The 15,303-nt window shown below is 40.8% G+C and overlaps 2 protein-coding genes across 3 annotated transcripts; one reads left to right on the top strand and one right to left on the bottom strand.

The window, feature by feature from the left end:
* The first annotated feature begins 2,799 nt into the window (after window positions 1–2,799).
* Window positions 2,800–8,494, top strand: pcolcea (procollagen C-endopeptidase enhancer a). The gene is made up of 9 exons (XM_084941830.1): window positions 2,800–3,082; window positions 5,303–5,411; window positions 5,499–5,757; window positions 6,823–6,947; window positions 7,048–7,184; window positions 7,277–7,578; window positions 7,667–7,744; window positions 7,830–8,000; window positions 8,143–8,494. The coding sequence occupies exons 1-9, from the start codon at window positions 2,994–2,996 to the stop codon at window positions 8,271–8,273; spliced, it is 1,401 nt and encodes a 466-aa protein (XP_084797956.1). The 5' UTR covers window positions 2,800–2,993; the 3' UTR covers window positions 8,274–8,494.
* Window positions 8,495–8,722: 228 nt separating this feature from the next.
* Window positions 8,723–14,692, bottom strand: tmem88a (transmembrane protein 88 a). Of its 2 annotated transcripts, XM_084941832.1 has the most exons (3): window positions 12,044–14,692; window positions 10,737–11,062; window positions 8,723–10,292 (listed from the first exon to the last, which is right to left on the bottom strand). In XM_084941832.1, the coding sequence occupies exons 2-3, from the start codon at window positions 11,043–11,045 to the stop codon at window positions 10,005–10,007; spliced, it is 597 nt and encodes a 198-aa protein (XP_084797958.1). In that variant the 5' UTR covers window positions 11,046–11,062; window positions 12,044–14,692; the 3' UTR covers window positions 8,723–10,004. The 2 variants fall into 2 exon arrangements, with proteins under 2 accessions (XP_084797958.1, XP_084797957.1); XM_084941831.1 differs by lacking the exon at window positions 12,044–14,692 and having other exon boundaries at window positions 10,737–12,036.
* Window positions 14,693–15,303: the final 611 nt, after the last annotated feature.

The raw sequence follows: 15,303 nt of genomic DNA, 5'->3' as shown, positions 1-15,303 counted from the left end.
CTAAATATGAATTTCCTAGCTCACATATGTAATAAAAGAAGAAGAAAAAAGCTCTCCAGCAAGCGCTAGCTCTAAATTAAGCACATAAAAGCAAAGCTTCATTTTGCACATTATTATCATGGCGCTCTCGAGCTGACTCTTTCCAATTGCTTCGTCAGCGCAAAACAGGCTTTTTGACAGAGTGGCTAAATGAACGACTGCACACGCTTCAAATGGAACAACTTGGACGAAGAAACAGAAAATGAGCTGCTATCACTCCGAAGATGATGAAACAGAAAGAGGGGGGATAGACCATTGTTGTTACACGACTTCACCATCTATTTGTGAGGGCGGCGATAAGAAATAACACTGCGCCCAAGATGTAGCTTCACGTTTTCACCGCTGGGTGTCGCCCTGTCCTCTACAACATTACTTCACGTACACTACAGACTGAAATTACTCACACTAAACTACTTGCCAGCATGCAAAAGCATAGATGCTGGCTTGCAACACTTCGTTTATATCACCTCTGCATGCAACCAGCTACATCGAAATCTGTGAGGGTAACCACTGCTCTATTTGCACACTTAGAGTTTTCTTTTCAGATGTTTCCTCATGCAAGCGTCTTGTTTTTGTTTTGATGGTGTTTATTATTTGAACTCATTTCTACAGATGGATATAGTTGGCTATTTTCTAATCTGTCTAACTTGTGCTTTTTATTTCTGAAAACCACATGTCTGCCACTGCAGCATGAGGGAAAAAGCATGCATGTGAAAAGGAATGAACTTTTTCTAGCTGAATACTGTCTTTACCATGACTCGGACTTACTGGCAAATAATGATGTCTCCTGAGCAGCTACCATAAAATGTGAGGGAAGTCAAGTATTAGGCGTGACATTTGAGTTGCTGTTAGATCTGACTTCAGTGAGACATCCTGTTATTGCTGTGAGCTTTTTGGCTCATTCACTGGAATATCCTATTTTCCCCATAAAACGCACAATGAAGTGCATCCAGGAAAAAAGCTATTATGCCTCAACGACTTCCCTCCTGAAAAGTGACAAACTCAGACAAAGCCGGACACAGTCATTCCAAGTCACCTCTGCATGTGCTTCCATCTAGTTATCACTGAGATCCTATGAGAGTTGGTTCTTACTGCAACGCACCACATGATTTGAGGAATGTTTTTTTTCTTCTTTTTTTAAAAAAAATGTGCAGAGTGAATTTGTGAGGAACTATATTTAAACAGAACAGATGGCTCCACAGTTGCTTTAAAATCATCAGTTTGGATCGATCACCTTTACAGATGGATTCACACAACTGCACGCATTCTGGTTTTGGTTTTTTTCCTCACCTCTGAAGCACAGTGTCACGTTAAATTGTGTTTCAGAGTTTAGGGAGAGAGGGAGAGAGATTAACAGCTTGCAAAAGGAAATGTGTGGATGTAATAACAGTAATGTGCTGGCTCAGGGAGGCATGGACGTGACCTAACTCCAGGGTGCGTACCAAAAACAACTTTTCACTTTTCTGGGACTGTCTCGCTGTCAAACTGTTTTAAGTTTGTTTTCCATTTTTCTCAGTCAGCGCACCCCTCCTCTTTTGCCTCAGCCGTCCGTTCACTACAAGTCATCTCCTCCCCCGCTGCTGTTCCCTCTTGACTCCCCAGCAGGAATGTGGGGCCAGCTTGGAGGACTCTTTCAGGAGTTACAGCAGAAACCTACACTCTTGCCTCGGATTACGGCTTAAAGGTCACTGTTACTCCCACACATATTGGCAGCGGCTGCATGGTTGTGCAGATGTCGTACACTCCCCCCCCCACCCACCACCACCAGCAGACTCCTGTGCGCCTTTGCATTCCTTCCCCCGCTGACTCTTATCAAAGTCTTTGGGGTTAAACACAAACACAACACAGCATGACTGGGGAATGCTCATTTCTCGAACTGCAAAACAGACAAGCACCAAATCTGTCAAAAGTTTGGAAAGCATGTGGCACAAAACCTCTTTCAAGCAATCTGGAATGCCACAATGAGATCTGAACTATAAAATCTTACTGAACATAAAAAAAAAGAAAGAAAAGAAAAGAAAAAAAACTTCTTTGTGGAAACATCTTTGTGATTTTACAGACTGTCTGGACCTTTTCCCTCACAGTTTGATCAAGATGTCCACCTTTGTAGTCCATAAAAATTTTTAATTTTACATCAGCGTACCCTCCACAGGCCTCAGTAATGCAGGCGAAAGAGTTGGCTCATTACTGAATCTCAACAGAGAAAGGATACTCCCTTCTCTCAAGTGTTATTCTTGCCTTGGTGGCAAATAAACAGTCCTTGAGTCAATGGAGCCAAAGGAGCTCCTGGGGCTTGGGGAAATAAGAGCATCAGGTTTATTATCATTCCTATTAGAGCTTATTTTGACTCCCACATGTATTTTTGATTCAACTCAGGCTATTTTTTTTTAAAGAAAAACATTCTGTTTTGCAAATTAAAGGTCTCACATCATGCTGTGGAATGTAAAGATTTACGGGCCTTCCTGTGCACGTACAGCACATACAGCCTCAGGCTTTGCCTCTACCTGTGCCCCCTCTGTAATCAGGAGTCAGACACAAGCTGGAGTTCATTTTTCCTGAACTTTTAAGCATTTAAAGGTCCAGAAACATCCAGAAACAAAACTTTCCAGACTTCTGATACTGGAGCCCTTTGCTCCTCCTTCCTAGATGCTCACTGAGACTGAGACCAGACTTACTCTGGAAGAAACATCTGGCTCAAATTAAAGCCTTCTCCTCCGTCCCTCCCCACTCACGTCATCCCCCCCTCATGGTTATTTTTTGCAACTTTAGCCCTTTCATCCTTATTGTCCATCTCTTCGTCCATTCTTGCCCCCCTACTCATTCATTCTCTCCGCCCATTCCGAGCCTCCTCCTCCTTCTCCTCCACTTCCTCCTCCTCTGTCTTTCACCTCTTGCCTCCTCTTACCATCTTCCTTTTCTGCAAAAGGTCTGGTTTGCTTTTTGTATGCAGCATCATGAAGCCAATGAGCCATGTCTGGGGTCTCTCCTTGGTCTTGTCTCTGAGTTTGGGATGGACAAAGGCCCAACAGACAAATTTCACCAGGTGAGGTTACATTTTAAACCATTTGTGATCGAGAACCTGCAGAAGAAAGGTTCTTCTTGAAATTCATTCTGATCCTCATATGCAGATATGTGTTTGTTTTAACAAATATCAACTGGGATAAAAAGGCTCCGCCGCTTGGAAATGATCTTTACTATGACATTTTAATTCAGTCCTGCTTCTGTACATTCTTTCCAGCTGACTGTTTAATTGGGCACAGAGCTGTCCTGTTGGTTTTGGGCTCATGATGTGTGGCGCACTGAGTCTGCAAAGGCTGAGGTGCCACAGATGTTAATGCTTTCAGCTCTGCCTGTGGGGTTGAAGCAGAGAAACTTGGCTCTGATTCTGTGCATTTAGGCTGTAATCAGCAACTGTCTGACTTTGCTGGGGTTCTGCTGTCTGAGTCCTAGTCTGGGAAAACAACAACGTTATGTTTCAATCTAATTTTAGTTTTCTAATTTTGGTTGTCCACGTTGCTGTTTTTGCCTCCTTACAATTTGTTTACTTCCTCTAAAATGAGGCATGATTGAAAGATGTTTTATATTTCTTAAAAACTTGAACTCTCCAAAACTCTCTACACCACTAACTGTAAAATATCCCTTAACAGAAATGACTTCATAATAACTGATATTTTTTCAGTGGCTCCTAGTTTTACAAATGTATCCTTGCCAAAATAGGACATTTTTCTTCCTGGAAAGTACATTTTGACAAAGTGTCCAAAACCTGAGCGTCAGCTGTAAAATCCCCAGTACTTTACCCTGGCCTACAATTATTCAACTCTTTACTTCAAGCTACTGACTAGTCACTACATAGTTATGGACTACCAAAGCACTCAAGTTTAAAAAAAATACAAATTAAAAATTAATATGTGCAACCACTGTGATGGTATTGTCTCTAACCCCTATTAAATTTAGCTAGTTAGCCTCTGTTAGCTGCACACAATATCAAAGTCATTCTGAGTGAAACGGTTATTTGATGTAAATACGCACATTGCACAAATGCAAGAACATCTCTATTTAACAAGCATTACAATCTTACCTCGTGGGTAAACTAGTTACAACAACTTAGATAGTTTCCAACACCAAAGATAACAGATAATGTTAACTAGCAAGAAGAAGGAAACACCCACCTCTTTCTTGTTCATGTAAAGTGTTGTTTTGTCCAAGGAACACATTGGGGATCAAAAGACACAAACATGATAACCAGTTTACATTAGTTATGCTAGCCCAAACTCAAACCATGGCTGGTTAGTTCAAACTCTGTTAAGTTTGAAAATCTTTTACTGTATAAATGGACTAAGAAAAAGGCAGTTGTGTGACCGGCTGGATGAGGCTTGTATAAGAAAGCCCTTTGAGTGCTCAAATTGAATAGAAAAGCAGACTATAGGTACAAGTCTATTTAAAACACACAAATAATGACAGATAATTTGGGAGCAATTTATCTTACCAAAATGCTATTCAAGATCTGCGAATGAAACCACCAACCTTTAGATTAGTGGACCTTGGCGTCTCCTATTGGTAATGGAAGTCCAGCTGTGAAGCTTCAACATTAGCAAAAGGCTAATGACTTCAATCAATTAAAAGTTCAGATTCCTATGGGGACGATAATTGACAAAAGAAAATCGCTATGTAAACCCACACGTATAACCATTTAATCAGAAGTCTTTTTGCAATCACAAGATTTTCCTCTTGCTGGACTTTAAAAAGAATGCAAAGTACTTCTGCGCTGGCTTCTGTCTTAAGAGCAGAAAGCCACAGCCATCTTTTATATACAGTCTCTGGCTCTATTTCCTGAGGTACAGCCAAGCTAAGACTATAAATCGATTTATAGGCTTTATGAAAGACTGATATAGAGTAAACAAGGGTCTGTCAAAATAAGTCATCTTAACTTAATTATGATCCTGTTACAGAGCTCAAGTGCTGACTCCAACTTGATTGAAGTGTGATTATTGTTGTTTTTTTCATTCTTTCCCTGTTTTAGTGTCAATTAAGCAGCAGACTTTAATTAAGAAAAAACATTGCAAGAATACATGTAGCAACATCTGCACCCGGCGATTAAATCATATAATGAAAATTTCCATCTTCTTACACTAATTTCTTCCAGTAAATTCCCACAACAACAACCACAACAGCCAAGAGTTCATTTAGACAGCCAGCTAGAGGATGTTAGTCCCTTTAGGACTCTGCTTGAGATTCCCATTTCTCACTGTCTCTTTTACCACAGGCCTGTGTTCTACTGCGGAGGAGACATGGTTGCTGAATCAGGCTTTGTCGGAAGTGAAGGGTTCCCAAGCTTCTACAAACCAAACACCAAATGTGCCTGGCGCATCACCGTGAGTCACTCTCCCTTCCCCAAGCCTGAGTTCTCCAGCTTTTCCAAGCTTTCTGTGTCTGACTCATGTGATCTCGATGCTTTCCAGGTCCCAGAGGGAAATGTGATAACGCTTTCCTTTCGCATTTTTGACCTCGAGGCTGACTCACAATGCCGCTACGACTATCTGGATGTTTACAATGGACATTCCAACTTGGTGCAAAAACTGGGTCGCTTTTGTGGAACTTTCCGACCCGGAGCTCTCATTTCAACCACAAACATGATGATGCTGGAGATGGTGACTGATGACGAGACGCAGAGTCGAGGATTTCTGGCCTATTTCAGTGCAGTCAAACCCTACGTATCTGGTATGTGGTCACATGATGAAGCTGTTTTGTTTTTGTGTTTTTCATTATAATGCCATGTATGCATTCCCAAATAATCCCAGTGCCTGAATGTAGCATATATTTTTGGACTTCATATCCATGACCAAAATTTCTAATGAGGTAATTTTGCCTTAAATTAAAGTTAAGCTTAATTAAATAGTTAATCTCCTCTTCTTCTTGGCCTCTTGCCTCCTCAGCTTTAAGTGGTGGCAAACCTAAAACCAAAGTAATAATAATAACAATAATAATAAAACATTTGAAAGCACTGCAGAGGTTCTCAATACACATTAGTTTAACAACATTTATGACTCCTAAAATTTTTATAAATCCCAGATTAAGCCTGTTTTGGATTTAAACTATTAAAAATTACTATATTCTTTAAAACGATTGGCAAGTGCAGCTTTCATAGTTTAGGAATGAAGTGTTTACAGTGTTAAAGAAAACAGGAAGTTTCCCACCTCACCCAGCTTTCACAGTACTGTTGTAAGGGAGCAGAATAATAAGTAGTGAATTTCTTTGCATTAAAACCTTCAATAGCAAATTATTACTGGTAATTAAAGTAACCTCTGGCAAATGATCTGAAACATATCATTAAAAGTAACAGGAGGCAGAACCATCGACAGGCTGGATTCAGCAGATAGATGTTGAGTATAAAGCCTGAGATTAGTCTTCAGACTTTTCTTTTTTGTTTGGAAGGGCTTATAATTAAGCTTCAATAATATGCTTCAAATGTGACCCTGAGTCATGCTGCTCCAGCGACCTCCAGCAGTACCCTGGGGGCTCATCAGAAATTGTGTAATAATAGTGGAAGGGGGGCCGGCATAGAGGCCAAAGTATGATGCTACACCCCTGAGCTTGCACAATGTATTTTAAAAAGTGTTCCAGCCAACAGGCTAGATTATTAATATCAGCTCAAAATGTTGAAATTCATATCTTTGTTATAAATGTGAAATGTCTTATTTAATATTAATGGTGCAGACAGCTTTAAGAAAAATTTACAAGTCTCTTCATTTAGCACCCTAATGGAGTGTTTACGGCTTGTTTCAGACGAACAGTTCTGTGGGGGGAGGATAACAAAAGCCCAGGGAGAGATCAAGACACCCAACTGGCCCGACAAAAAATACGAACCAGGAACAAGCTGCTCCTGGCTGATCACTGTGGAGCCCAATATGGTCAGTGGCAAGCTGACTCGCAGTGTGCAGCCACTGTATAGTCCAAAGTTCCTTACTTTGATTAATTGAATCTTTATACTTGTGTCTCTTTGGATACCAGGTGATCCACGTGAATTTTGATAAGTTTGCCGTGGAGGATGACGCTTATTGTCGCTTTGACTATGTGGCATTCTTTAATGGCGGAGAGAGGGATGACTCACGTCTGATTGGAAAATACTGTGGCGATCAGGTCCCAGAGTGAGTGATAGAAATTTCTGAAGCCTTTAAAGTCGTTTTAAAATAGCCATTTCTAATTTTACACCTCATCCTTTTTCCTGTCTCGTTCCTAGACCTATTGTTACCAGCGGAAATGTGCTACTGGTCCAGTTTGTGTCAGACCTCAGTGTGACGTCTGATGGGTTTCTCGCCCACTTTACCAGCATCCCACGTGGTTCTCAGATACCAACAGTCAACTCAGGACAGACTACAAGATACAGTCCTCCAGTACCTTCTGTCAAACCTGCACATCCTTCTACCCCCATAGAAACAACCACCAAATATGTGCCAGCTCCTGTCCCTAGGTCCACTCCGAGCCCCAAACCAGTCAAGCCCACTAGAGACCGTAATGCAAAGCCAAATGGAAAGAGGCCTGGTAGGTAAATGTACAAAATAAAAATAAAAAAGTTAACAACTAGTATCACTAAAAATATATTATTTCTTTTTCACTATTTTCTTATTAGTGCCTCAAAATCCACTCTGTGCCAAAGCCTGTAAAAGAAATGGAACAATCAAGACTAGTTTCTGTGCCAGTGAATTTGGTAAGTTTCCTGCTGTTGACATATATACACATACATGCATTATCAATCAGATGTTGCGTTCTGACTGACCCCACCTTTTTTCCAGTATTAACCGGGAAGGTGACCTCTGTGGCCCTGAGGCCCCGAGGTGCTATTCAGATTACTGTGTCCCTCATCAAGGCCTACAAAGCAGGCCGGCTAACCATAACACAAGTTGGAGAGACCATGTCAGTTAAGCTGATGTCGCAGTGCAAGAAGTGCCCGCTGTTCCGCAAAGGTGGGTTGTTGCTTATTTTTTAATTCGTATTATCCAGGTGCTGGAGATCAGCAGTATCGTCTTTAACTCAACAAACATAATCTCATTTAATCTTAATGTTTGTGGGTTTTTTGGGTTTGTTTTTTTTGTTTCATTCTCACAGGTGTCAACTACATCATCATGGGTCAGGTGAATGAACAAGGACAAGGTACCCTGGAACCTGGTGCATTCACAGCTCTCTACAAAGCCCCACACCACAAATTGTTAATGAATATCAGCCAACAACCCTGTTAACCTCAAATACCCGTCCAGACCAGAACATGGAAACACAAATCCAGACATTTTAATGTGAAATGCAGCTCTTTCAAAGCACTATATTACAGGAATACATAACTTCAGTGTTGTACCGCAAAATAATTAAAAGGAAGGCAATTGTAATGTCTTATTCAAAACTCTGCCAAACCTTGTGTTTGTAATTTATAACTGAATAAAGGTTTTATATCTCTTTCATTTTATCTGACTGGCTACTTTGTGTGTGTGTGTATATCAACTGTGACACTTAATATTAGAATGATGTCTCTGACTCCACCTCGTGGATTTAAAGAGTAAGAGCAACCTGCACATTATGAATCGGATAATCATGGCTCTAGATGAAGGAAATGTATTGTCATTCATAAACACAGAAACCAGTTTACCTTCAGGAGATCCAGACTTCTCTGCATAAAACAATGTTTTACAGGGAAGAAACTTTTTATTTTTTTTATTGGAAGATTCTGAAGCCAGGAATGACAAAGTCAATTTTCGAAAGATATATCAAGAAATTCCTCAATTTTATTAGCAAAGGAAATGGAATTGCTCATTTTTCTCTCTGCCGTTTTTGTAGCTTGCAAAACCATTTGAACCACTGAATACTTTTAGGGCCAGGGTCTGGCAGACTGACCTTATATTTGAGACCCGTGGTTCCTATTAAAAATCTCAAGAGGTGATAAAGTCTAAAGTCTTTGGTCAAAGAGTCTAAATCAAGATGTCAAGTTTTTCAAAAAAGTTTCTACAAATTCCTGTTCTGACCTCATATAACTAGAGTGCAACCAAAAAATGTTCTGTACTTTTAGTACGGAATTATAATTGGAAACCTTGCTTTTTTTAATTATTACTGAAGTTTATTAGTATAAATGTGTTTCACACGGCTATACCAGAGCATCACAAGTTGTAGAAATAACAGAAAGAAAAATAACAGAGTACTCCTACCACCAATGACACAGCAGGGATGTGGCTTTTATGTCCAAGTGAGAAGTCCAGTGAAACAGACAATCACCTGTGAAAAAGCTGACATCCCCACATACCCTCTTTGCTTTCCAGCAGCTTGTTATGTGGGTTGTTGATGGCAGTTTGTCCATCACATCTACTACCCAGTCTTCTCCTCATTCTTAAATGTTATCTTCAGTTTCATCCCTAGCATCCTCTTCTGCCACACCAACACTCTGCATGTCCTCCTTCACCATGTTCAGCATTTGACCCACAATTGTAATTTTCTTTGGGCTACCTTTGGCTTTGACTAATGAGGCTGAGATGCAGTCTAGCTGCCTCAACTAAGCCACAGGTCTACCTTATGACCCCAGACACTTGCCGTATCCTAAGTCAGTCTCAGGTCATACCCTTTGAGCCACATCTGGCCCATACTATATTTTATGAAGCTTGTGTCATGAGTTTTTCCTGCATCTGGCCAAAAGTATATGTCACTGAGTTAACTGAGCTATCAGGGGCAGGTTTTTTTCTGTGTAAAGAAAAAAAAAAGATGAGTGACTCTTTTTTTTTAAAAAAAAAAACTTTACTGTATAAAAGAAAAGAAATTAAATACATTGAAACTGTATTCAAAAAGCAATTGTGACTCTTAAACAATGAATATGAATGATTAAATGTGATGGATTTTTACAATGGCTACAGAAAAAGGACATATAAAAGTAGATTTCATTATAAAGCAGGAAACTTGATAATATAATCAATCCTCCTCTCCACTCCTCTCATCTACACCCAGATGCTACCCTTCCCCTGTCTCTCCATTGCATCCTGTTGACTAAAGCAGCTCCCCGGACCTTGCTTCTGATTGCGTTGGGTGGGCAGGTTCTTGTACACAGCCCGGCTGTAGGGGATGAAGCACAGGCCCAGCTGGAGGTGTCGGGCCAGACGGCAGTAAGCCGCCAGCGCCAAGACCAGCAGAGGGGTGAGCAGCAGAAAGCCCACCACCAGCAGGGCTATGCAGGCTGTGTCGTCCAGCAGGTCTGAACAGTATAGTGATGTTCCATGGGGCTGCACCTGAAGGAGAAGGGATGAAGGGTCACAGAGGCCATTCACACCAAACCATCATCAGCACTAACTCTAAGAAGTGTTTGTGTATTTAAGGTGCTCACACTAGTGATGTACAACACGGTCCGCATGCAGTGTGCTGTTTGTGAGGCCCTAAGTCTCACAGTGACATAGAGCAGCTTAGTAAATGAGCTCTGGGAGGCTCCAGAAACAGCTGAGAAAACAGCATCAAATCTCCGGAAATAAAGGAATTCCTTTCTTTTCTTTGGCATTCCAACATAAGAGTTTGATTAAAAATCGACATCAAGAGGTGCAACTCCAGTGGTTGGTTTAATAAACTGTGATTACCAGCAGAATCTAGTTTTAACCCCTTTCTTTTGATCTTTTAAAACAGCATTTTCTTTCACTAAATCAAAGATAATTATATAAATATATATATATATATATATTTACTGTGGAGTGGCAGAGAAAGCCGAATACGATCATCGTCAGCGCAGGGGTGAGGATGATGCCGAACAAGATGCTGGCCAGACTGAAATTGATTAGAGCGATGATCATATTCTGTGCAGTGACCAGCACGGAGCACGCCCAGCAGTCCAGAGAGCCCCTCAACTCCACAGGGGGGTCAGCGGCTTCGCTCCCTCTGTGAGAGTAAGGAGGCGGCACCACGACCCCTGACCCCGATCTGGAGGAGAACCGTGCTTCGGAGCGGGCTTGCTCAGACATCGTCTTCTCCAGCGTCCCGGTCCGTGAGAGGCTCATCTTCTTTGTGGTCTGTTCTGCATAAAAAAACCACACACGAGTCATTCATGCAGCTAGACAATCCACAAAACAACCTGGATCAGCATGACTTTGTTTTAATCCCGGCGTTATCGATCTCATCTTGGGTCTCTACTTGTCTTTGATTGTCTGTTAAAAACCTTCCCTCTCCCTGCATGCTCTGATTCTGATTCAGTCTGACCGCTACAAAGATGGAAAGTTACAGAATGTTAAACCATATTATGCAATAGGTCCCTGAAATATTGTGGCGAAAGATATGGAAAGTCACCATGAGATAACCGCACAGTTGTAAGTGCAAGGAAATTAACTTCCCTGACTCCACCTCTGACCCCCTCCCAAAACAATGAGCCAGGAGCATCTGGAAAAGTTTGAAAAAATTCCACTACTCACCGAAGTGTCAGAACAATGTCACAATTTTATTCATGAAATGCTGGGTGTGAGCTTTTAATTCCTACATTTCAATTCATTCAAGTGTTTCCATGCGATAAAGAGGAGCACTAACACTCCTTCCCTCTGATCTGTGCTGCACTGACAGCTGCTGGTATTCACCAGTGTGAAATCTTTCACTTTGGCATTTCAAGCTCACCCTCCAATCGACTGTCCAGTTAGGTGTTGAAATCATTAAAAAATATGTCTTCTAAAACTAGATTATTGTGCATTATATGGAAGTCAAAGAGTACAACTTGAGTAACAACTATCACATAGATTAAAAGGGCTTTTTGAGTATTAAAAAAACATATCAACGGCCTACACAACATTTTAACAGGTAAATCTTTCCTTCGATCTGGGATGGCCTTTTGGAGACACTGGAGAAAATTGCCTGTTTGCTTCCAGATCAAAATGAACACTACTGAATGGCACTGATTTAGTGTGTACACATTCAAATAAAATGAGCTGTTTTGTTCCAGCATGTTTTTATTTTTGAAAAAAAGAAAAAAGAAAGGAAAGCAAAAGTAAAGGATGGATCCTGTCATACTTACTTGCGTTATAAACCTGATGACCTTCCCCGGTGCAGCTCAGTAGTGGCAGCAGCAGATGAAGAGAATTTCAAGAATTTCCTCCTGATGTGCGTCTTCTCCGACTAAAAATCCAGATTTCGAACGTATATCCAAGTAGAGGTGGAGTTTCTACCTCTCGGCTAAGTCTTCTTCTGTGCTCAGGGCTAATTATACAAACTAATAATAATAATAATAAGAAGACGAATCAGGAATCTGTCAGCAGTTTGGTCTTTAGAGATGTCACAGAGGCGGGCAGAAAAAAGCTCTACAGGCTGGTGGCAAATTGTGCTTTCCTACTGGCTTCAGCGCTTCCTTCCCTGACATGCTTTTCCTTCCCTTTTTAAGATTTTCACTCTGACTCGAGTTTTGAGAGCCGAGCCAGTGAGCCTGTATCCTGTGTTGCCTCGAATGCACAGAAAGAAGGCTGGGCTGTGTTAAAGGCTGATGTTAGGTTTGTTGGGCAGAGGTGCAGTGGAGGGGTTTATATATGATAACCCCTGAGAGGAAGGGGGAGGGAGGAAGAGTGTTTATTTGGATGGATTAGAGGAGTTATATGCAGCCCAGTCTGCAACACATTACACCTTCACTGAGCTTTTTCTTCACTGCCAAGTCCCGATAAGGTCCTGTTCAAAATCCAAAACAGCTCATTTCATACCAAAAGAAAAAAAAATTATAAACCCATTCTGTTAGAAGTCAAACTGAGAGTCTGACAGAAGACTTGATGCAGACTTGCTATATTTACATTTTCACTGAGAGCTCAATTCAACCACTTGGCAATATAGCCAAGTAAGATGTTAAAGGCACAGACAGACTTACGTAAGGTTTCTTCCCAGTGCGGGAGTGACAGGGGTTTGGCCTTTGACCCTGTGATGAAAAACAGATCTGCTCTTTCAGAAAACATAAGGAAATGAGGAAGCAGGGGAACACTTGCTAATTTAGAGGTGGGGAAAGAGGCTATCATGGGACTGATAAGAAGCCTGAGGGGCTCAGATCAAAGGGTGAAATTAGTATTTTGATATGAAGTCTAATTTTTTTTTTTTTTTTAAAAAGCTCACTGTAGACATCTTTATATATTTTTTAACAAGGGGCAGATCTATAAATTCCCCAAAGAGAATGAGAGTATTTTAATGGCTGGTACAAAGACGACTGATCAAAGAACTCTTGGCGTTTAATCTGTGGGTTTAAAAAAGAAAGAGGGGATGGGGAACAGAGAAGGTGACGGGGGTCAACCAGTGTTTTTGCCATTAGCAGTGCCACAGTGTGTGTTGTTTGCATGTGCGTGTGAGTGTATGAGAGGGCTGGTAGAGGAAGACCAGTCTTCCTGTCCTTGGATCCGGGATATCCGCTGCTGTGTCCACGCTCGACACTGTGATGTGCACAGGTCTGGCAATCTCATACCCGTGAGACAGAGAGAATGACACTCTCATTACATGTGGCGCCTGTTTTCAAACAGTTTCATGTAAGTCTACATCTGTTATATTATTTTGGTTCATTATCATTGTATAAGCAATATGTAGCGTTACTTCTTTTGATCACTTTAGGCACTGACTTCATTGTTTTACTGTATGACTTAGTTGACTTATTGCTACATTTGAATTACTTTCCTGCTGAACTCGAGAGCAGCTGCAGCTTGTAGCTTTGACAAGATGGTATCAGGAAAGTGTTGGAGGGAAAAATAAACGAGCTGTGTGCTCGCCTCCCTCAGCATCAACTCTGAGGGAAGCACAGTGTCCAGTGGAGCCACTCAGTGGCCATAAGCAGACTGACAGAAGTGCAGCTGGCACATTTAAACGCTGGATCAGATCCTTCAGGACCACAAGACTTCATTGTTGCACAGACATGCCTTCAAAAGTGAAACAATTTTGTGAACTTGGAAAACTAAAATGAAAATAAAAAATATTATCCTTCGTTTCAGTATTTGTTAGTTTGGCTTGATAGTAGGGCTGCCACAAACGATTATTTTGATAGTCGACTAGTCACCGATTATTTTTGCGATTAGTCAATCAGATCATGCATCCATTAGACGTAAAACGTACAGCTTATTGCACCAGCAGCATCTGCTCTTATATAACTATCATTAGCTTACAGCTTTAAGTGTTTAAGGTATGTGCTAACTAAAAATAAAGACAAGATGATAGTTTATTGAATTTTAATGAAATTTGCAGATTGCTTCGGTGAAGTTTAATAAACTCCTTGCTATCTAAAATATAACAGGACACCGGAGTATATTCTCGAGCATCTCACACTTCTGATAATCAGCTGTCTGCTTGATGTTTATTCAGCTGTGTAAAAACTATAACTTTAATCTCAGCCAAACCGATTTACTCAGGAACAAATAAAATACTAAAAAAAGCCAAACAATAACATTTTTAAGTTATCTAAGTGACTTATGTATGTTTAACCTGGGTAGCGAAAGACGGCGGTGGGTTTGAAAACGATTTGCTGGGAGTCCGGTGTTCTCACGGGCTCTAGTGAGCCTCGCCCCCGGCTAGCTATCGAGCTAGTGGGTAACAGACGTCTCCGAAAAGGTCGGAGCGCTTTTGAAAATATGTGGTGTCTTGCTAAACCGAGCAGATATTTGAGGTTTACACAGCTACATTCTCGCCTGAAAATATGTTAAACGTTTATTTTGTGACCCAGAAAGAATAATAAGAGTAATATTAAAACTAAGTAGTTGCCCCCATTGCGCTGAGCCGCGCTGTGAATTCTGGGACACAGCTTCTTCTTCTTCGGGGTTTAACGGCAGCTGGCATCCTTGTACATGCAGTGCTGCCATCTTCTGTTTCAGTCCGTTATTACACTCTTAAATCCTACTACTTATTCCTGCGTCTTTCAGGATCTTACAAAGCTTCAAACGATGCGTCGACTATTAAATCAGTCGTCGACGATTTTGATAGTCGACGTAATCGTGACTAGTCGACTAATCGTGGCAGCCCTACTTGATAGCTAACACTTTTTAATTAATACTGAGTTTGACAGGAATGATAGTGGAGTTTAGTAATTAATGGATAATGGATGGTGCATAGTGAGATTATTTGAATTTTTAGAAAATGGAAATTTTGATGTACTGGTTCTAGAAAAAAAGGGGGAATTGCATCACCAATAACATGAGGTTTTATTCTCCTGTAAAACTAATTTTTATTCAAATTAATAAAAGATTCAGACAGAAGCAAGTTGCATGCAGTTCAGTCTCACTTTCTTAGAAAACGATACCATATAAAATAAGTCGTGTTTTTAAATGC

Source organism: Perissodus microlepis, chromosome 10 (assembly GCF_051167445.1).
Source record: "Perissodus microlepis isolate ML-2025 ecotype Zambia chromosome 10, ASM5116744v1, whole genome shotgun sequence".
Lineage (NCBI taxonomy): Eukaryota > Metazoa > Chordata > Actinopteri > Cichliformes > Cichlidae > Perissodus > Perissodus microlepis.
The sequence above is the reverse complement of the archived record's forward strand: the minus strand, read 5'-3'. Positions and strand labels throughout refer to the sequence as shown.